At 36.1% G+C, this 24239-nt stretch overlaps 1 protein-coding gene across 4 annotated transcripts in view; it reads left to right on the plus strand.

Moving 5' to 3' along the window:
* The window catches only part of LOC114490986 (interleukin 1 receptor accessory protein), a 138988-nt gene that overhangs the window by 76919 nt on the left and 37830 nt on the right, over positions 1–24239 (plus strand). For all 4 annotated transcript variants that reach the window (XM_028505128.2, XM_028505130.2, XM_028505132.2 and 1 more), the window contains 2 exons: positions 12931–13216; positions 17326–17512. In XM_028505128.2, coding sequence (XP_028360929.1) covers positions 12931–13216; positions 17326–17512 — 473 coding nt within the window. The remainder of the gene's footprint in view (positions 1–12930; positions 13217–17325; positions 17513–24239) is intronic.

Consider the following 24239-nt stretch of genomic DNA (forward strand, 5'->3'; position numbering starts at 1 on the left):
TTAAATAAATTAATAAAGCCAGGGCACATCAAAGCCTCTTTGAATCACGTCTGTCATCCCCAACCCTAATGTTCTGTGCTCCTCTACTAGGGCTCTTGCTACTATTTTAGTGTCTGGCACTTCTCTGTTTTTCCTCAGAAACTTGCCCACACTTAACTTGTTGATTTACTCTTTGTCTTCATGTCATTCATTCAAAATTGCTAGCCAGTTTAAACAGTTTGCTCATGCCTTGGATTCTCTCTGGATCACAGCCCCAGGCTAACATTTCCGCGGAGCCAAGTAAACCACTAGAAAAACAAAACTAACAGAATGGAAGTAAAACCAGCCTTTCCAGTAGACTTAGTCTCTGCCTTCAGGCTTAGATAGGACAACTGGAATGTGCTAATGGGACAGTTTTTAAAATGCCCTCACTCACATGGGGTTGCAGTGCACAATGTTAGAAGGGACTGGTTTTGATTTCAAGCTAACCAAGGACTGCCATCTCCACCCTGAATATTATATTATATTATATTATATTATATTATATTATATTATATTATATTATATTATTATAATGGCATGATATAGTATAATATGAATATGAGTAAAAATATAGTATAATAACTATTGGCCTACCTGAAATCCTGTTCTAACTGTTGGATCATTCCACCAAATATTTCTATGTAGTTAACATTGTGTTTATGTATCTTTTTCTAAGACTATTAACTTCTTGATGGTCCAGGGCCCATTCAGATTTATCAGGCAGATACTGCTAATGTGAACTGAGCTCCTTTCGTATGCCAGGCCCTTTAATTTGTAACATTGCTATAACATAGGCATGTTATACATGTAGAAACTGAGTGTGAGAGGGAAGTATGTTACCCAAGATGACATGACCAGTATGTGGCACAGAGCAAATAATTACATATAGAAATTAATTCCACGGTAGATCTTCCAATATTTAAAACCTTTCCTTTTTTTTTTCTATGCCCAAGCTTCCTAAGTTTTTGTACCTGCACGTCTCTCTGCCTCAGCCCCCAGAGCAGAGCCTCGCTCACAGCAGATTCTCACTACATATTTAATAAATACAAATATATGAATAGCTTTTCTGTGGGAAATATCTTGATTTGAATGTGTGAGCATAGACGGGAGCCGAGCATCCTAGATTACGCTCAGGCAGCTTTTATTTGTGCCACCACTCAGGCAAAAGTAAGTCAATTAATCTCTCTGTTTCTGTTTCCTGGCATGTAATGTGGGAATGGGCACGAAAGCCCGAGAGGGTGTTGTGAGCTTAATTAGTTAAAATGTATACCCTGTTATATAAATGCTAATTGCTGTCAAGAGCGTGGGTTGGATTTTCCAGTGACTTGCCTTTGCAAGGCTTTGCACATTTCCATTAGTGCTCTGTGCCTCAGCCTTAAGAAATCCTTTGGCTGAGGGAAATGATGACTTTGTGGTTACCCATGCTGAGGGGCTAATTTAGAGAGGACTTCCACTGGGGAGTAAACTGGATAAGAAGGGACATTTTAAACCAAAAGGTAATTCACTGCCAATAATTCATTACCCCTATGCTGTTATTAGAGACAATTCTATTTACATAACAGCCTTTTCCCAGTCTTTTCTTCTGATGGTGCCTGCAGAGAATCATAATTAATTTGGTACTACATGATACTCCAGCCTGATGCCATAGATTTTATATTTATTTGTTCATTGAATAATTTAAAAAGCCCTGACAAAAATACCCTCAGGTGGCTGGCTAGAGAAACATAAAAACTCACAGAACTAATTTTAAATGGGCAAATACTCAGAAGAAAAAGCTCAGTAATAATACTATTTTTGCTAATGTTTATGAATGCTAATACATGTGCTGTCAGTCTCTATAGTAAAGGAGTCTGATTCACTTTATAGATATACTCATTTGGTCCATGAAACATTCTGAAAGGGAGACACATAGCAGGTATAACGATTTCTTTTTTCCTTTAAGATGTATTACATTTAATTTGATTGAAAAGATATTAAGCCTATGCTATCAACCAAAAATCTTGATTGTTGATCTGAATTTAAATTTAAATATGCAAAGACCCTTAACAAATGAAAGTTTTAAAACTGTTTGCTTTTGATTTATTAAGTTATTTAATGAAAGGAAAATTCATCATTCCTTTATTAGACAAGATAAGCAATGCTAGTTGCTGTAACAAATATTCTCCAGATCACAGTACTTAATACTATAGAGGTTTATTTTTCACTCAGTTACAACCATTTGAAGGTATGATGGCATTCTCGAGCATCTCTGCCCTAGCAATGGCAGGGATCCAGGCTCCTTTTACCTTTTGATACTACCCTTTTAAAAAATATCTGGCCTTCAAGGTTTCCATGTAAAGGAAAGAAAAAGCACCAAAGATTATGCTTAGAATTAGAGGTTGTACAGTATTTCTGGCCACATTGATTGGCCAGAACTAAATCACATGCACCCAACCCAATTGCTAAGGATATATAGTTTTCATATGGGCCAAGGAAGAGAAAACAGAATTAATGAACATTTAGCTACTCTCTGCCACAGTCTGCCATAGTGATCACCAAAATTCCATTCCATACTTCTTCCTAAATTAGTCTGAGCACATGCTTTGTGGTTGAGGTGTCATAGCTCTCTTTTTCCATCTTTTGTTTTACAGCCAGCATTCTAACTTTCCAAAAAAAAATCCATGTGTCACTTATCATCTATGATATTATTAATCATTTCCCAGTGCTATAGAGACCTCCAAATCCAAACAAAGCGACAATTTGTAATGCTAGTGTCAAAAGTCTTCTTTAATCAAGATACCATTAACCTCCAGAAAGGCTTCCTCTTTCTCTCCAACTTACCAGTGTCGCTGCTGAGAGAGTCTCCACAACAGAACTGTGGTCTACTGGCCCACATTGGGGGTGATCTGAATTGAGATATATCGTAGTGTATGGCTAGAGGGAGGATGATGATTTCCATTTACTAGTCTTGCCTTGACCATCATCCAAATTTGAACAACTACTTTAGAGCTCTTGAGAGAGATGCCTTTAGGAACTGCCTATGCAGAATATTTTTAATGAAATGTAGAAACCAGTAGCATATCATTACATCCAGAAAACAAACTTAATATGATGAAGTTCTAGACTCCATCAACCATCCAATTGTCTATCTCTCTCTTTCTCTCTTAAATTAGATGTGATAATTCAAAAGTGAACGACTGTTGTACCCATGTGTATTAATACAATTTTTGGAATTAAAAATGAAATTGATATTTTTTTCTAACAGAAAATAGGCATGATTAGGATGGTTTGACACTGAGAATGGCTTTACCCATTTATGGCATACTATGTATTTCCCTTCTTTCTCCCTTTTTCTATCTTTTTATTTTTTCACTACTAATATTTTAATTATTTTAAGCAAATCATACATAGAGGAGTTTTTAAGGCCAAAATCTTAAAATACCAAGATAATTGCATTCTTTCTGTCTCAATTTTCCTTATTGCCACTAGTAATTTTCATCAGAGGCAATTGTTTGTTTTTATTATTTTATATATTTATCCTAATATTTCAAACTGTATTTTACTAACCAATATGTATAAATTTTTATTTTTCATTTAGACCTTATTTTTCACTTTATTTAAATTATGGCAAATGAGGATCTTCTCTCTTAAACTGCTATACCCTCTACTTTGTCTACTCATTCTTCTCTATATAATACTATTACAATATTTGGTTGAATTAATAATCATTCATAATTGCTTTGCTTTCATATTCTTATTTTAATTTGTATCTTTTGCTAACTACTTTTATAATTTTCAATTGTCTTTCAACATAATTTTACACAGTACTAGCCTAATCAGATAATCAACTGCAATTATTATTACGTTTTCTTTTTTGGACCTTTCCATTCCCTGCCATTTACACTGATCCATCAACAAGCCCTGCTGCACAGCTATCATCCAGAGATCTCCTTCACTATCATTCAGGGACCCTGCCCCTCTCTAGTTGGATCCCTATTCCATGATCTCGTGTTTTCTTTTTCCTGACTTTTTCTCTCATTTTGGTGGTATGTACTCCCCAGAAGCACTCTGATAAAAAGCACATGGAATATAAAATTACTTAGTCTTTACATATTTGAAAATGTTACCTTCACATTTGCTGTTTTGTTGGGTTTAGATACAAGACTGGAAATAATGTTCTTTTAGGTGAATTGCTTCATTATCTTCTAGCTTCTAGTCTTATGTTTGAAAGGTCCAAAGCCATTCTGATTTATGATCTATTGTATATAAGCACTTTTCCCTTCTTTCTTACTTTCTGGTGATTTGTATAATTTTTTCTTTATCTAGCTTTAAAAAAAAGTTCTAGAGGTGTCTGTTTTCATCCACTATGCTATGGGAATTGACAGGTCCTCTTAATTTAGAAGGTTATATATTTCAGTTCTAGGATTCCTTTGAATTAATAAATTGAGAGTTTTCTTCACCTTCTTTTTAATTTCTTTGTTTTAGGGCTCCTATAATTGAGATATTGACACTTCTGGACTGGTGTTATAATTTTCTTATCTTTCTTCTATTTCTTTTTACTCTACTTTTAGGAAATTCTCAACTTTAACTTTCAAGCAACTCATTTATTGTTTTAACATTCTGCATTTTTTTATTTTAACGAGCTTTTTTTTTTCTCTTTGACTTGCTTATATCATCTTGTTCTTGCTTCATTAATGCAGCAGTTCCCCTATTTCTGGGAGGATGTTAATGATGGTGGCTTTTTAAAGACTTTTTTCTTTGAATAGTCTTGATTTTCTCACACTTTTTTTTATATTGTTCATTTGGATGTTCCCTTTCATGGTCAAAATTTTTCTCAGATATGTTCTGGGGCTCTCTATTTATTTATAAGAAGTGGTTAAGAAGCCAACTGAAAATTCTAAATGTGAGCTTCCAAGATTGAATCAAGAAGAAATAGAAAATCTAGCCCTGGCTGGTGTAGCTCAGTGGATTGAACACAGGCTGGGAACTAAAGTGTCCCAGGTTCGATTCCCAGCCAGGGTACATTCCTGGGTTGCAGGCCGTAACCCCCAGCAACCGCACATTGATGTCTCTCTGTCTCTCTCTCTCTCTCTCTCCCCCACTTCCCTCCCTAAAAATGGATGAATAAAATCTTTAAAAAAAAGAAGAAGAAGAAATAGAAAATCTGAACAGACTTATTACAACCAATGAAATTGAAGCAATAATAAAAAAATCCAAATAAACAAAAATTCTAGATCATATGGTATCATATATGAATTTTACCAAACATTCAAAAAAGAACTAACACCTATCTTTCTCAAGCTATTTCAAAAATTTAAAGAAGAGGGAACACTCTCAAGTTTTTGTGAGTCCTGCATTATCCTGATTTCAAAACTAGATAAAGACACTACAAAGAAAGAAAATTATAGGCCAATGTTCCTGATGAACATAGATGCAAAAGCCCTTAAAAAATATTAGCAAAACTACTTTATCAATGTATCAGAAAGATCATACACCATTGTCAAATTGGATTTATTTGGGGTGTAAGGTTTGTTCAATAATTATAAAGCAATTTACATAATACACTGTATATACAAAGTAAAGGAAAAGATCATATGATCATATCAATAAATGCAGAAAAAGCATTTGACAAAATTCAGCACCCATTTATGATAAAGACTCCCAACAAAGTGGAAATAAAAGGAACACACCTCCACATAATAAAGGTAATAAATGACAAACCAAGAGCTAAGTAACATTGTACTCAATGGGGAAAAACTAAAAGTGTTTTCCTTAAAATCAGGAACAAAACAGGGATGTTCACTTTTACCACTCTTATTCAACATAGTACTTGGAAGTCCTAGCCACAGCAATCAGACAAGAAAAGAAATGCAAGGCATCTAAATTGAAAAGGAAGAAGTAAAACTGTCATTATTTGTAGATAACATGATACTGTATATAGAGAACACTAAAGATTTCACCAAAAAAAATACTAGAAATGATAAATGAATTCAGAAATTTAGCAGGATACCAAATAAATATTCATTGCATTTTTACATACTAGTAATAAACAATCAGGAAAAGAAATTAAGAAAATAATTCCATTTATAATTGCATTAAAAATGCCTAGGAATAAATTTAAGAATGTACTAGACCTGAACTTGAAAAATTATAAGACACTGAAGAAAGAAATTGAAGGACATACAAATAAGTGGAAGCATATACGTGTTCATGGACAGGAAGAATTAACATTATTAAAATGTCCATACTACACAAAGCAATCTGTAGATTCAATAAAACTATTAAAACACCAATGTCATTTTTCATAGAGTAGAATTAATAATCCAAAAATTTATATTGAACCATAGAAAACCTGGAACAGCCACAGCAATATTGAGAAAGAAAAACAAAGTTGGAGGAATCATGCTACTTGATTTCACAGTACACTGCAAGGCCATAATATCCAAAACAGCATGATACTGACATCAAAATAGGTCTATAGTACAATGGAATGGAATAGAGAGCCCTGAATAAAGCCACATCTTTATGGTCAATTAATATTCAACAAAGGAGGCAAGAACATACAACGGGTTAAAAACAGTCTATTCAATAAATGCTGTTGGGAAAATTAGATGCATGCAAAACATTTACATTAGACCATGTTCTTATACTGTATATAAGAATAAACTCAAAATGAATTAAAACTTAACTGTAAGACTTCAAAATTGTAAAACCTGTAGAAAAAAACCTAAGCAATAAACTCTGACATTTGTCTTTGCAATTTCTTTCTATATTCTTGGAAAAGGGAAACAAAGTAAAAAAATGAACAAATAGAACTACATCAAACTAAAAAGTGTTTGCACAGCAAAGAAAACCATCAACAAAACAGTAAGAAATCTTACTGAATGGGAAAAGATATTTGCTAATGATATGTCTGGTAAGGAGTTGATATCCAAATTTATAAAGAACTCATACAACTCAGTTTCAAAAAAAACAAGTGACCCGAATAGACACTTCTCCAAAGAGGACATGCAGATAGCCACTAGACAAATGAAAAGATATTCAACATCTCCAAGCATCAGAGAAATGCAAATTAATACCAGGAGATATCACCTCATATCTGACAGAATGACTGTCATAATGAAGCAACAAACAATAAGTGCTGGTGAGGATGAGAAGAAAAAGGAAACCTCAAGCAGTGCTGGTGGGATTGTAAATAACTGCAGCCAGCATGGAAAACGGTATGGAGTTTCCCCCAAATGTTAACAATGGGACTGCCTTTTGACCCAATAAATCTACTTCTGGGTGTACATCTGAAGAAACTCAAAACACGAATTCGAGAGAATATATGCACCTCTTTGTTCATGGCAGCTTTATTTACAACATCCAAGATATGGAAGCAACCCAAGAGCCCACCAATATACAAATGGATGAAAAGTAGTGGTGCTTACATACAATGGAATATTACTTGTCCATAATAAAGTGTGAAATCACTTTAATAACCTAGAGGGTATTAAACTAAGTGAAGTAAGTCAGAGAAAGACAAATACCATATAATTTCACTGATATAGAATCTAAAGAACAAAATAAATGAATTAAAAAAAATAGAAACAGACTTATAGATACAGAAAGCAGACTGATGGTTTCTAGATGTGAGGAGGGCTGGGGAAGTGGCTGAAAAAGATAAAGGAATTAAGAACTACACATTAATAGTTACAAAATAGGCACAGGGTGTAAAGCACAGCCTAAGGAAAATAGTCAGTAATATTATAATAACTATATATGGTGCAGGGTAGGTACTTGAAGTGTCAATGAGACCACTCTATAAAGTATGTGATTGCCCAACCACTATGCTGTACACTGGAAAACTAATGCAAAATAATATTAAATGCAAAAACATTATGCTGAGTGAAATAAGCCAGTCAGAAAAAACAAATACCATATGATTTCACTCGTATGTGGAATCTAATGAGCAAACTGAACTGACAAAGAAAACAGAAACAGACTCATAGAGAGCAGGATGACAACTAAGGGGAGGGGAGGTTTGGAGGTGGCAAGACTGAGAAAAAATGAAAAAGGACTCATGGACACGGACAACAGTATGGTGATTGCTGGGGGAAGGGGCATATAAGGGGACTAAATGGCAATGGCAAATACAATAGTAAATAAATAAATAAATAAATAAATAAATAAATAAAAATTAAAAGAAAAAATAAAATTCTAAATGTGAGTGTGAGGCTTATTAACCTTGAGCTTTTCCATTGGATGGTGTGGCTGTACAGTTTTATTGGTTAATGAATCACTAGTATTAAGAGTGTTAGATCTTTCCTCTGAAGCTAGTCAAATTTCCCATAGAAGTTTCATTCATTCTCTTGCCTGGTGGGTAACGGTCTCACTGATATTTCAAGTGAGCTGTGTGAGAAACGTTCCTGAGTGCTAGGAGAGTGGATTAGAATAAAGGGTGTCACGTTCAGCATAGGTTTTGTCTGATTGTCCTTATTTCACCATTCAATTCCCTGTCCTCATTTTTGAGATAACTGATTGCATTTGCCTCAAACTAAAAGATTATTCAGCCCTGGCTGGTGTGGCTCAGGGACTGAGTGTCATGCCAGCCTGTGAAACATAGGGTCACCAGTTCAATTCTCAGTCAGGTCTCATGCCTGGGTTGCAGGCCGGGTCCCTGGTGGGGGCACTTGAGAAGCAACCACACATTAATGTTTCTCTCCCTCTCTTTTTCCCTCCTTTCCTCTTTCTCTAAAAATAAATAAATAAAGTCTTTAAAAAAGATTATTCATATTGATACAAAGCAAATTCCTATTTTTTATAACTTAGCATAACAAAATTCTGCTATATATGATCCATATCAGGGGATCTCAGCTAAGGGATTGTCAGTGTCTGTACTTTCATATTTTCCAAAACAGAAAGGAAGGGAACATGGTGAAATATACTCTGGCCCTTAAAATAGCTTATCCTTATTTTAGAGGGGAATATAACTATAATCTTGTAACATTCCTAGAAAGAGAACCCAGAAAGATTGGTGAACACCACTAATAATTTTTTATCTTGCTGCTTATAGTTCCTCCTAGATCTTTTCTGGATTCTGCATTGCAGAATGGGTTTGTCCTCCAGCTTAACTCTGCTGATTTTGGGTTTTTCATTTTCAATGAGCTAATCTGGTTACCACTTGTTCATTTTGATGTTGCTGTTTTCTCCCATTTTTTGCTGTTACTTGGAGTTATATCTTGAAAAATTACTTTAGTTTTTGTGGAGTTTCACAAAGGAGTGTGTTGGATGCATGTATTCAGTCTGACATAGTTATTTGAAAAACAATGGTTGTAATTTTCTGTAAATTGAATAAGCTAATTCTGCAATTTTGAGCTTTACTGAAAATAATTTAAAGAATGTGATAAGGTAGCTGTTTTATAAAAATACTTTATTATCAAGTTTGTATTGACATGAACAACATTTTAATCCCACAATTCTCTCTCTGTATATTGGATTTTCAAAGGTGTCCCTAGAAGAAAGCATAGCAATTATAAACAATAGCAATTTGTTGAGTCTTAGGAAAATCAGTTTGTTAAATTTCCCAGATCTAATATTTACTTAGGGAATTATTACTTACTTACAAATCCTTTTACAAATCATAAAGCTTGAAATCCTTGGCTTTTATCAAACTTGAAGTAGCCACTAATTTAGTTGTTCTATCAGTTATCTGCTGTCCCCCAAATCTTGCCTAATAACCAACCATAAACTTTAGTAACAAACTTCATTGTATTGATTGCATGGGTATTTTTCTCATGAGTCTGTGGGTTGCCTGGCCAGTTCTGGTAACAGAAGTCTAGCTTGGGTAAACCAGGCTGAGCTTGCCGTTCATCTCTGCACACTTGTGAAAAGCCACACAGCATGCTGGTGGAGGCTGACTAGCTGCCAGCTAGGGTGCCTCAGCTCTACTGCAGGTGTCTCTTATTTACTAGTAAGCTTTCCTGAGTATTTGAGTCAATTCTGGTTGCTACAAAAGAATACCATAGATTGATGGTTTCAAGAACAAACATTTATTACAGTTCATCAGGCTGAGAAATATAAAAACAAGGCACGAACAGATTAAGTGTCCATGAAGGCCTATTTCCCAATGTGCAAAGGGCTCCCTTCTCACTTTATCTGCAGGTGACAGGGAGAGGGGAGGGGAAGGGAGAGGGGAGAGTGAGAGTGTGTGGTGGGGGGGGAGAGGAGAGAGAGAGAAAGAGAGAGGAAAAAAAAAACAAGCTAATTCTTCCTATACGGAAAATTTCATCATGAGGAATCTACCTTCATAACCTAATTACTTCCCAAAGTCTCTACCTACAAAAACTATCACATTATGGTTTCAGAATATGAATTTGGGGGGCATACAAATATTCTACAACACTGGGCTTATTCTTATGGTGGTAGCAGGGTTCCAAAAGAAAAAAAAAATGCTTGTAGGTCCTAGGCTTGGAATTGACACAAAATCACATTTGCTGCATTCTATTGGTCAGTGTAAATCACAAGAACAGCCCAGATCCAAGGTGTGGGAAAAAAGACTCTCCTTCTTGATCAGAAGACTCATAGCATCAAATTGCAAAGGATGTGGATTTAAGGAGTATGAAGTCTGTTTTTTTTTTAATTCTGTCTTCCAGAGATGTCAAGTGATAGGTAATTAAAAATAATTTCTGATGGTTAAAATATAAATGGGGCATACATAAATCTCCAAATGAATTTAAAGAACTGAATAACTGTGCTAGAAGTAAACACTCTTTGTTCTTGGTTATGGATACATTTCCTCAATGCTTACATATACATAAAACATTTTCAACTAATGCCTAACCCCTCTCATTCAAAAATAGCCCATCCAGATTATTATAAAGAGATGATTTCTAATATGTTTATATTTTATACTTAATAATTACTTACAAAGTTGAAAATATAGTATTTAAATTGTATATGCTATAGTTAGAATAGAATTCAAGTTTTCAACACAGAGTATTATATATTGGACAAAAGTAAAATGATGAAAAAGTTAAAAATTATCATATGAAAATATATTTTATTAAAATTATGTGTGAAAATAGTGGAATCAAAACAAGTTCAAGGAGAAAAAGGAACAATATAGAATTACCAATGGTTAAAAGAAATCTTGTTTACATATTTTTAGGTAGATATTGGTATATGGTAAATCACAGTTTTATTGCATATAATTTAAAAGTGGTATGACTATTTTATTGTAAAATGTCATTACTTAAAGTATGACATTACGTATATTTTATCAAAGTGTTCCCTTAGGATGAAAAGTTTGAATACCAGCTGAAATGTAGGGAATATTACGTAATTAAATAAAAACACACATATACATATGCATGTGTGTGTATGTAGGTAAGGGTTGCAAGGAAGAAAGAAAACCATTTTAAGGTGACTGCTTTGGGCCTGTCAGTCTCCATCAGGTCTGGACTCTCTGTTCTGGATTGCACACGGTGACATCTAGAGCCTTCTATCCATATATCATTGTTAAAACTTAAAAAAAAGACATTTCTTATCATTATTTTTCTATATGCACAAGTGATTACTTTTTATTATAAAATAAATTATAGCCCTGGCTGGTGTGGCTCAGTGGATTGAGCACCGGCCTGTGAACCAAAGGGTCGCTGGTTCAATCCCCAGTCAGGGCACATGCCTGTGTTAAAGGCCAGGTCCTCAGTAGGGGGCACGTGATAGGCAATGACACATTGATGTTTCTCTCGCTCTCTTTCTCCTTCTCTTCCCCTCTCTCTAAAAATAAATAAATAAGTAAACTTTAAAAGATAAAAATAAATTATAGAAGCCATTACAAATTTATTTGACTCTGAGTCATTGAAACTATACCACCTTTGTTCCCCAGTGGGTATCAATGAAAACTTGACTTCTTGAGGTCTGAATCCTGCTGTCTAATCCATACACATATCCATAGATACACATGACTAGCTCAAATTGAGATATGCCATAGGTGTAAAACACATTGTATTTTGAAGATTTAGTACAAAAAAGAGAATGTAAATATAAAACAGCTCATTAATGCATTTAGGCTGTTTTGGATATATCAAGTTTATCAAAATATATAAACTAATTGTGTCTGCTTTTTAAAACACTCTGATGTGGCTAACCAGGATATCTGAAATCACATATGTGGCTCCCATTCTATTGCTATTGGCAAACACAGATCTAGCCCCACACAGTCAGGAGCCCTGAGGACAATCGCCTCTGTCCCCAGAGGACTCAAAGGGCACATGACTTCTGGCTTTTTGTGTGTTCATTTTTTATCATTTGTGTAAAATTTTTTTACTTAATGGTTAAACAACACTAGCACAAATTTCTAGTTATCTTAGGACTTATCACAGTCATAAAACCAGTACTTACTTAAGAAATTCTGTTTTTGTTTATCTTGCTCTCTGGAGTGTAAGTTTGATGAGATCAGGAACTATAGCTGCTCTTGTTCACTGTTGCACTTCCAGAGCCTAACTATGCCTAAGAGGCACATGGTAGATCTTTACTAAATACTCGATTAATGAATAAATGACCTTTCTGGTATACAATGGAATGTCTGAATTTTGAAATGGGAAAGTAGTGTGATGTAACAGCTGATGTCCATGGCCCACTGAGATCCCTACATGACTTCTGTTTCTGGTGAGATTCTCCCTGTGCCTTGTAGGGTTCAACAGGATTAGCTATTAAGTGAAATTATTATCCATGAGATAGTCCTAAGATGATAAAGGAATGAGGGGAAAGTCATTTCTTCACACCACAGGAGACTATTGTATGCAGTTTTTAAAGAGAGGTGATGAAAGATGACTAGAGAAGAAGTTTCCTGGGAAAGATTGGGTGTCCCAGAAAGAAAGTGTGATCCCCAGTGGCATTTAATGTGAGGTGATTCATCTGCCTTTTCTTTCTTTTTGATTGTTCCAGAACGCTGCGATGACTGGGGACTAGACACAATGAGACAGATTCAAGTCTTTGAAAATGAGCCTGCCCGCATCAAGTGCCCACTCTTTGAACACTTCTTAAAATTCAACTACAGCACAGCCCATTCAGCTGGCCTTACTCTGATCTGGTATTGGACCAGGCAGGACCGGGATCTGGAGGAACCAATTAACTTCCGCCTCCCTGAGAACCGCATTAGTAAGGAGAAAGACGTGCTCTGGTTCAGGCCCACCCTCCTTAATGACACGGGCAACTATACCTGCATGTTAAGGTAGGCTGAGTTTTGGTGGTGAGTTCTCCTTTCCATTTAGTCCCTGGGTCTTGAGCTAGATGATGCATGGCATGTGCGATGAAGCTGTGGAGGGGATGGAAGAATCTAGAAAAAGTTATGAACATTCTACCTCAATGGCTTAGCTAAGCATGGCTGAAAGAAATGTGAGGAGAAAATCGTTGTGCTCCTGAGAACATTCTTTGTAGGTGGTTCCTTTCCATACTTTGACATACGTCAAGGTTGTCTAAGGTCACAGCCTTGTTTAGTTGTCCCCTTTCCCTGACGGGGGAGCCTGCCTACACTTTGTCCCCACCAGAGGCATCTATTCCTCTAGAATCACAGGAGTGTCCAAACTTTTAGCATCTCTGGGCCACACCTGAAGAAGAGGAGTTGTATTTGGGACACATATTAAATACCTTGTGACACACAATCACAAAAACATCTCATGATGTTTTAAGTAAATTTATGATTTTGTGTTGGATCATATTCATAGGCATCCTGGGTCACATGAGGCCCGCCGGCCGCAGGTTGGACACCCCTGCTTGACTATCAGTGAAATAGGGAGTAGAACCCATTGGTATCTGTTATTGTCTTCTTTCAAAGTGTCTTAAATGGAATAAAATCCTGAGATGCCTTTTATAGAAGAAAGAGTATTTGTGAGGCATCATACATAATTAGAACAGTACTTTTCAAACTCTTCTACCAAAATCCCCCTAGAAAGCATACAGACACCATATCCCTGGGAATCTAGGGATATAAATCCAAAGCACCCCATCATTGCACAAAACTTCTTTCAAATCCACTTTTTTCTTGAAAGTTCATGTAAACTTTGCATTTTACTCCACGAAATACCTATTTTTTCCTGTACTACCAATTTATGTTGCTTTTGCTCTGAAAGAAATAATTAAACTGAGGCCCCTCTGACAAACAATTATTTTAAATTTTAGTTATTTAGTTACTTTTTTCTCAAGGTTCCTTTTTGCTTCTAGGCTTTATTTTTAAAACTCTCACTCTGGCCAGTGTGGCTCAGTAGACTGAGTGCCAGCCTGCAACCCTTTGGGTTGCAGGTCCCATGTCCAGTCAGGGCACATGCCTGGGTTTCAGGCCAGGTCCCCAGTAGGGGGCATGTGAGAGGCAACCACACATTGAAGTTTCTCTCCCTCTCTTTCTCCCTCCCTTCCCCTCTGTCTAAAAATAAATAAATAAAACTTAAAAAAATAAAAATAAATAAACTCCCATCTGTGTTATGTATTTTTTACATTGTTTCCTACTATTTAATAAATATATTGGTTTTCCAGGGCTGCCATAACAAAATACTACAGCCTGGGTGGTTTAAATAACAAAATTTGTTTTCTCACAGTTCTGGACGCTTGAATTCCAAAATCAAGGTGTTGAAAGACTTGGTTTCAATCATCTCCGTTTGACTTGTAGAAGGCTGTATTCTCTCCATGGTTTCCCCTCTGGTTTCTAATCCTTCATATTGGATAGGATCTAACCATATGACCTCATTTGACCTTAGTTGTCTTTTTGCATGGTTTTTCTCCAAATATACTGAGAGTTTGGACTTCAACATATGAATCTTGAAAGGACACAATTTGGCATAGACCTATATGATAGGGCTGAATAACATAAGACAACAAATTGCAGTAACATAACATAACATAACATAACATAACATAACAATAGCTAATCCCATACCTTCTTAATTCCCCATGTCATTCATGGGTATTAACTGTTCTCTGATCGAGAATTTAGGACTATGCTTTGATAAATTTAAACTATGGAATGGTTAAGAGGAGAAGAACCCCTTTCTATCACAGAAAACATATTGATCACTATGGCCTTGGGAGTCCCTTAACTCTGACGGCCCTTCTGAGGCTCTCACGTGACTATTTAATTTTATTGAGGTGGACTCTAAACTGGAGTGTGGGCTTCCAAGGAACCTGAAATAGTCGAGTGTCCATTATTTATATCTTAATACTTCTCTGTAGGAAAGGTTAGAAAAGATTGTAGTGGAAAGAGCACTGGATGAGAAGACAGAAAACCTAGGCTACGATCCCACCTCTGCCATTGCATAGCTGGTGATCATAGCCACATCTGTCCATGTCTCAGAGCATTACTAGCTATATATCTGCATGCAAAAGTCAGCCTACATGCTCTTTGAGCTCCTTTTCATCTTTAACAATTGTTAACCCATTAACATTTGCATGTGGACATTAGCAAATATCTGGGAAGAGGTCACTGGTAGCTTTCTGGATGACCTTGGTCTCTACTACACATTCTAGTGCCTCAGTATCTCTATTTCCTTTTCCTCAACAACCAACTACTTATCTAGACCTTTTCCTAGACTTCTCTTATCTTCTTTGACGTTACAGGAGCAGGGCTGCATGGCTGTTAAGGCCTAAGTATACCTTTAATGTTATTTTATTAATTTTCAGATTGTTTCTTCAGTTTACATGTCTGCCTATTTTCTATGTGTCTAAAGAAAATCTAAAATTAAACTTGTCTTGTGGGGACACCAGAAGTTTCTCATTGTCATGAGTTGATTCCTAAACTGAGAATGGCAAAGCAAACCACTGAAATCATAAGCCTGATGTCTTTAAGACCATCAGGTTAAGATTCATTTTCTAGGATTTTACTGCTTGTGTTCTTGCTTTAATGCCCCTATTAAGATAACATCCAGATCTGACTTTCGGAGCTGGAAAAATCAGCCCAATCACTGTTAATTGTCTTTTATTAAAAAATCAAAAAATGTATCTGAAATTTACCTTCTGTAATACCTTCTATAGAATACTTTTATCTGATAGACGCCTATTATTTGTTCATAGAAATCATGCCTGCTACTCTCCCTTTCTACCTTATTACCACTGTCATGAGTCATCTTCAAACACCCTCTCCTCCCATCTTGGTGAGGAGAATGCATACCCCCACTCCTTCTGTTGTATTTAGTCTTAATTCATGAGTCATTGACAATTGAATATGTACTTGATACTTTAAATAGAAACTATTAACAGGGTGGACGCATTTACCCATCACCCTAAAAATCACTTATTTTTCTTATTTGTTTTCCTGTATGTGCACACAAGTTTTACATCAATCCCATTCATTTTAACAAATATTTATTCAGCATCTACTGAAAGTTTAGGCACTATGCTAAATGCAAGGAATATAAGTGAACACACATGGTTATGCCCTTGTTTGAAATATAATAAATTAAGAAGAACAGAACAGCAAGTCAGGACAAGGAAATGTCTGAAGTGTTTGGAGAAGTAGAGACCTAATTTGGGGTATGTAGAGGACCACACATAAGACCTCCTTTTGAAAGGTGGGGTGATGGGATAAGAAGAGCCCTCCACACAGACAAAATAACCTGTGCAAACATTAAAAACACTGTCTCCAGCCATCCTAACATGTTTTATTCATTTGTTAGTTTTTTTCTTAATGCTTGATTTTTTATGGATATCTACAACAGCTTTGAATGGTTATACCATGATTTTCATTTCAATCTTCATATTCTATAGATTTTTAAAATCAACTTCTGTGTTTTCCTTGTTGATCAAGCACTGGATAGACACTTTTGATCATGTGCTCCTCCTGTTACCAATTTGCCATATTGTATCAAGTGAAAAATTTTCCAGAAATAAGGACTACTAGGGAAAAGGTTAAAACATTTGTAATGGTTTTAGAAATATATTTATTTTCTGAAGGTTGCTTATAGCATTATCAGCCATGAGTATTAATATGGTATTCTCACCTTTCTCTTACCAGCACTGAATATTGAGAATGTTTTAAGCATGAAATTAAATATACATATACATGCATATATATATGTATATATACAGACAGACAAACACATATACATGTTTAGGAACATATTTAAAAATACAAATATTTTAGTATATCATTAGTAGTTAATTATGTCTGTTTTTATTCTGTGATGTCCATTGTTTTAGCAAATGTCTCCATAATGTATTTAACTCTCACATGAACTTGCACATACAAAGTTTCAATACATGGTATTACTTCACTTAGCTTTTTAAAAAATGTATTTACTACATTAAAACAAACACAAATGAAACTCCCCATTCATTGCATATTTCTCTTTTCAGGAACACCACATATTGCTGCAAAGTTGCATTTCCTCTGGAAGTTGTCCAAAAAGATAGCTGCTTCAATTCTCCAATGAAAGTCCCCGTGCACAAACTGTACATAGAATATAGTGTTCAGAAGATCACTTGTCCAAATATAGATGGATTTTTCCCTCCCAGTGTCACACCAACTGTCACTTGGTACATGGTAAGCAAACTGGAGGGCATTTTACCCTCTCTAAAATGGCAGCAATGATTTGTTGAGTTGATGTAGAAACAGATTTTTCTTGTCAGATCTTTAATGTCTTCTTTAGTGACTTTATACAAATCTTTCACTGCTTCCTCACCTTATAACATTTTAAAGGATGTGCTAGAGAGCACACTGCCTTAGCCCATTATCTCTTAAATTGCATTCACTGACTACTAAAAGTATCTCATTTCTGTTAACTTCTCATGAAATGCAATTTGAGAAATGTTGCCCACTTTCATTCTCTGCTCAATGAAGTTGGAAACTGCTAATTCATCTGGTGAATATCAATTCCTTGACTAATCAATACTGCATTTTATTACTTGTATGGGTTTTTATGTTGGCGCTTATTTGTGGGCACAGTCCACCTGTGGTCTCTTTCACATCTCAGGGATTTGGGAAATGTTTGATCAGAAATGGTAGTAGTGGAAGGTGGCACATGTGACAGCAGCAATTTTTTAATATCTTCAAATATCCACATAAACCCAAGCCCAAAACTCCTGGACAACATTTAAGACAATACTCAGTGTCAAGTTATCCACAAGAACCACTTTCAATAAAACAAATGAGACAAACCACAAACATGACCCATACAAAATCAATGTCTCTAGGGAAAAGGAGTAGATGGAAATAAGGTGATATCTGGCAGACTGGAGAACACCCCCCCCCCCCCCCAAAAAAAAGCCAGTGTGTACTCACTAGAAAGTATGGTGAGTCAATTTAAGAACAGCAGCTGAAATTGGGAAGGGTGAGTCCAAGATGCTTATAGTAAGAAATTCTAGAGGGTTTGGAGTTTTTCTAGTGCATTGGAACTCTGAAGAACAGCCACCCATGATGTGGGGAAATGGCTGGGAATGGTATCAAAAGTAAGCAAGATCGGGCCCCGGTTCAGTGGCTGGACTGGTGGGAGTGTCATCCCAGGCACCAGAAGGTTGTGAGTTGACCCCTGATCAGGATGTTTATGGGAGGCAACCAATTGGTGTCTCTCTCTCTCTCTCTCACTCACTCACTCTCCCTCCCTCTCTTTCTGAAATCAATAAACATATTCTTAGGTGAGGATTAAAAAAAAGTAAACAAGATCAGGCTAGTACAGGGTGGGGCAAAAGTAGGTTTACAGTTGTGAATATGTGAAACAGTTAATTCATGTATTATAATTTATTAATTATTGCATTCTTTCCCAGACAAACACATGTAGCCCTACTTTCACCCCACCCTGTGTAGAGGAAGGGAAGAGAAGGCCAAGAAGAGCAGAGCAGAGTCAGGAAATATCAAGACCACACTTTTGAAGAGGAATCTCTGTTAAGACAAAAAACCTTGCCAAATTGTAAAACTCAGAAAACAAAAAATAATCAAGATAAACCTACCATTTGGAATTATAAGAAAAGGGAGAATAAGAAGCAGAATAATATTCTATGGGGGAAAAAGCATGCCAGAAGGGCATATTTTAAACCACTATTTCAAAAAAGAACTAAAAAAATAAGAAATAATACAAGATGAGAAAGATGAACATGAATAAATTAGAATTATGAAAGTTCAGAAATTCTAAAACTCAGTAAGAAGTCATTTTAGGAATGAAGCTAAGGTAAGGGGAACATAATATCAAGTGAGCACAATAGATAATGCCTTAAGAGTAACAGAAAGTGGAACAAATGTAAATCAAAATTAAATGATGGATAAAAATGAGGAGGGTGGAATGTATAAAGTAGACTTTAAGACAATGAGTATAATTAGAGATAAAATAATAAAAGGGTAAATTCATCAGGAAGGTATAAAAATAATTAAACTATATGTGCCTAATAGCTGTGTTTCAAAATGCATGAAGCAAAAGTTGACAGAAGTAAAGGACAAAATAGGCAATTCCATAATCATAGTTGAAAATTTTAGCATCTGTCTCTGTTTAGGTCATTAATGAAATGAGTTAGGAGTAAATTTCAAGAATTTTCCATTGGCCAAAATGGAACAATTTGAATTTCAGTAAAGGTATAAATTATAATAACTCAAATCCCATGAGTTAAGTTTAAGTCCATAGAAGTTCATAATGCTATTTCAGAATATTTAATTGGTTACATTTGGGTGATAATAGGAAATGCATTTTTTATCTTGAAAACTGGTATATAAAGGGGAGAAATTGAGTATTTATTCTGTCTTTTCCATAAGAAATGTTATAAAAAGGTGCAGAGAGGCCTGTTTTTATAAAAGTATATAATCACTTTGTAACCCCCAATGACCCAATAAGTCTAAGCATCAAGCATCAATGACAGCCACCATCACAAGAAGAGTTAACAGCCAGACATATCACTTCTGGTGAAAAAATAATAGCAATTATAATTGTGCCAAGTGGATTAAACTTTTGGATGCTGCTGCCATTTTGTGGGAAGTACAGAGAACAAAGAGATGTATTGATCTGAACCATGAGTTTGCAGTCAGCAAAATCCAGACTGCAGAAAATTGTATATGCCAAATGCCTTCGGTTACTCAACAGATAAATTGTAAGAAAAACAAAGGCATGATGTGGGCATGTATTGACTAAAAGAAACATGTAAGACAAATTTAAAAATAGATGTGACTATGAGTGTCTAAGGACACACAGAGAGGTGATAAAATTCTAAATGAAAACAAGGAGTGATTTTGCTGTAAAGAGTGGATAGTGGCTACTCTGGCCAGTAGTAAAAGAGCTGACACTGACACAGGGCATGTGGGAGGTGACTGGCAACGTTCTATCCTTGGACCTGAGCTGTGGTAACAAAGGTGTTTGCTTTATAATAACTTATTAACACATACATACTTATGTTTGAGTGTTTTTTATGTATTGCGTTTTATAGAAAACATGAAAAAGGGAGGGGACAAAGTGGAGGGGGAAAATGACAGAGAGAGAGAGATGTTGAAGATCAATTGCAATGTAAAAACTTTAGATTATGTTTTGTTCAAACAAACTATAAAACAAGTTATGAGAAAATCAGGGAAACTTGAAAAGAATATTAATGATATCAATGAACTGTTATTACTATTTTAAATCATGATAACAGTGTGATAGCTATGCTTGCAGAAAGAGTTTTGTCATTTAGAGATACAGAAGTATTTACAAATTAAATTATGCAATATCTCTGATGTGCTTCAAAATAATCTAATAAGAATTCTAAGTTCCACAAGAATGTCAACAAGAATTTATTGTTGGTTTTAAGAACAGGAAGAAATTTACATGCATCTACTCCATGAAACTGACTATTCCTTGAGGGCAAAGTTATGCCATACCCATCTCTCTGTGTTTCCACCAATTCCCAACTTTCTGTTCTTTCTGGTTGGATGAACGTGTAAAAGTCTGAAGTAGCAGAGGAGGAGCAGGTTTGGGGAGCAGGTGAAGGATGTAGATATGTCATATTGAGATAGAGGTGTCTTTGAGGCATCTAGGTGGCAGTGACCAGCAAGCAGTGGCTACATGAGTAAGAATCTGGAGCACAGAAGAAAAATCAAAGTTGGAGTCAAAGAATTGGATGCATCTGTATCAGCAATTTTCAACTTTTTCATCCCATGGCACATATAAACTAATTACTAAAATTCCGCAGCACACCAAAAAATATATTTCTGCCTATCTGGCAAAAAATAGGTATAATTTTGATTCATTTACACTGGATGCCTATTTTTGTGTTTACTGTTGTCATTTTTTTTATTTGACAATCTGAAGGGAAAGATGTCAGCATCCCTGACTAAATAGTGAGGTATTGCGTATTTTAAAAATTCTTGTGACACATCAGTGAGTCTCTTGTGGAACACTGGTTGAAAATTGCTGATCTATTAATATAATGTATGGTTGGAGCCCTTAAGGCAGGGGTATCAAACTCATTGTCACTGGGGGCCATTTCAGCCTTGTGGTTGCCTTCAAAGGGCCGAATGTCACTTTAGGACTGTATACATGTAACTACTCCTTAACTAGGGGCAAGGAGCTCAGCACTGCTGCCGCTGGGTAGAAATAAGGTGCTGGGCCAGATAAAACAAGGTGGAGGGCCAGATTCAGCCCGCACACAGGCCTTGTGTTTGCCATCTGCGCCTTAAGGACTAACACTAAAATCTGAAGAGAATGTTCCTGGGGTGAATGAAATCAGAAAGCCTGGAAAGAAGACTGAGAAAAAAGTCATAGTGGCCAGACCATTGCCATGGCAGATACCCAACAATGTGCAAGTGACAAAACAGAAATGGGTAACCAGCCAACCTTCCTATTCTATACAAAAGGTCACTCTTGTTGTGTGGTATAGTGCTTTTATTTCTCTCTCTTTGTGTAACTGCCTGAAACCATTAATTCTAATAGTGCTGCCATCTTGGGTACAGAATCAGGGTTCTTGGCAGCTATGTTTTCCCAGCACTGCATCGCAGTGCTGACATTGCTTTCTGCCTTCTGCCTTCTACAGTAACTCCCTGCATCCACTTAGATATCTTGGCCCTCCTAGAGTAGTTCTCTTCCATCGCTATCAGCTGAATTCCCTGCCTTGGCATTGTGGAAATAGTCTCTTTTTGTGACACACAAAAAACTGTGTAAGAGCTAAAAGATACATTAATTATTTTCAGCAATTTGCTTCCTCTTAGCAGAAAGATGAACACTGATACATTGAAAGAAGGAAAAGAAAACTAACAATTCTTGCATTTTACTTGTAAAATACACTGAGCTAGGTACTTTATGTGTTACATTTAATGCCCATCACCATCCTTCAAGGCAGATGTCATCCTTTTATAGATTATGAAGCAGAGGCTCAGAGAGGTAAACAGCAGAGCTAACATTTATTGAGCACAGGGATTCTTCCAGATGCTTTAATTCTTTAACTTAATTCTCTCAGCATGAGGTAAGTTATCTTGTGTTCTCCATTTTATAGTTAAGAAAACTGAAGATAAGAGCAATTGAGAGCTATGCCCAAGGTTACTGAGCTAGGAGTCAAGGTTTAACCTTATGCCATATGTATCAAGAGCCCATACTTTTACATTATGGCATATCATTTAGTCAAAAGCAATCTAGCTGAGAATAGGAGAATCTGGGATTTCAGGCCAGTTATGTTTGGTTTCAAGCCTATAATCTCCAGAAATGAACCAGAGAGGGTAGTCCTGTCCTTACTTCTGGAGCTTAGGACACCTTGAAGGGTGGGGTAGCCTTGAACACAGGTTGGGTTGCAGGTGGGCCTGCGGAACTTGTGGATAGAGAGCCCTGGAAATCAAGGGGCCTCACAAAAACAGATTGGAGGGAACAGAAAATTAAAATGATCTGTTCCAGAAGTGCAAGGGAAATGGGGCGGGATTGAATTTTCCTCCTTGGCATGTCTCCTCCACTTTGCTGCTCTCATTTGCGTGGCAGGCTTTTCCTCATTCGGGGCCCAGAATTTCTAGTGCCCTAATTCAGCAATCCTGTGAGTTAAATTGATGTTCAGTAAATGTTTGTCGAGTGAGCCAGGATTTGTAACCAGCCTGGAGAGCAAACCATGGACTGTAAGTGACTCACTGAATTCCAAACAGCCACCCTATGAAAGAGCTTCTAGGAAAGGACATGTGTATAAATTGGAGGTTGCCTGTTTATTCACCTTAAGGACTATGGCAGGGGTGTCAAATTCATTTTCACTGGGGGCCACATCAGCCTTGCGGTGGCCTTCAAAGGGCTGAAATCATTTTAGGACTGTATAAATGTAACTAATCCTTAACTGTTAAGGAGTTTAAATAACATTTGGCCCTTTGAAGGCAACCACGAGGCTGATTGCCTTGTGGCCCCCAGTAAAAATGCATTTGACACCCCTGGACTATGGGAATAACTAGCAGTAAAGATGCAGCTAAGTGAGATCTTGTTGTTGGTTTTACTATTATCATTATATTTATTCAGAGACCTGAACTTTAAATTATGGCAAGCCTCCTAACTTTCATATGACTAGATTATTTTTTCCTCATTGTTGAGATTGGGCATTTTATTCTCCCCTCCCCAGGCCCCAAAGTACTTACAAAAAACAGAGGAAAATTTCCCCTTCTGACTGATGATCAGAGAATCCCATTTTATTGGGTATTTTGCATATTACATTTATACCAGTAGTGGAAATGCTCTAAACTACTATGTAGGAGAATGCATAGCATTCTGAATATCAGTCTGCAAAGAGCTGATTGTCCTTGTGCTAAGTATAATCATTAAAATTGATTTATTACCTCCACCTCTAATTTTCAGTGTAAAAGTAATCAGAATTGGTCCAATACTGTTTATAAATCTCTCTCAGAAAATTGGAAAATCTTTGCCTTTTCTGACAAAATGCCATCAGGAAAGCACATTTTTGACAAAAGCATCAGGCTTGGCCTTCATATACTGGCATAGCACATATTGTAGAAAAGTTGGTTCAAGGTCTATGTAATAGACCGTATTTTTAAAGCTCTTGTTTCAGACTGATCTCACTATGTAGCTTGATTGGTCCTGCATCTCTTTCCTTTCCTGACAGTGTCCCTATAGTGATTTTTAATTTCAGGTATGAAGGAAATATGTATCATAATGTTTTTTTCAAACTATACATGTTTAATTCCATATATGCATACAAGGCCTATCCCAAAAATGTCCAACCACTGTTAATATAATGAGAATCATTTGCACAACATTGATGTTACCTGGAAGCCAAGGAGAGTGGATTGGAATGTGCATGCATTAATAACGATGACTTGACCAGTCAGTGGGGGAAGTAGA

The sequence above is a fragment of the Phyllostomus discolor genome, chromosome 2 (assembly GCF_004126475.2).
Source record: "Phyllostomus discolor isolate MPI-MPIP mPhyDis1 chromosome 2, mPhyDis1.pri.v3, whole genome shotgun sequence".
Lineage (NCBI taxonomy): Eukaryota > Metazoa > Chordata > Mammalia > Chiroptera > Phyllostomidae > Phyllostomus > Phyllostomus discolor.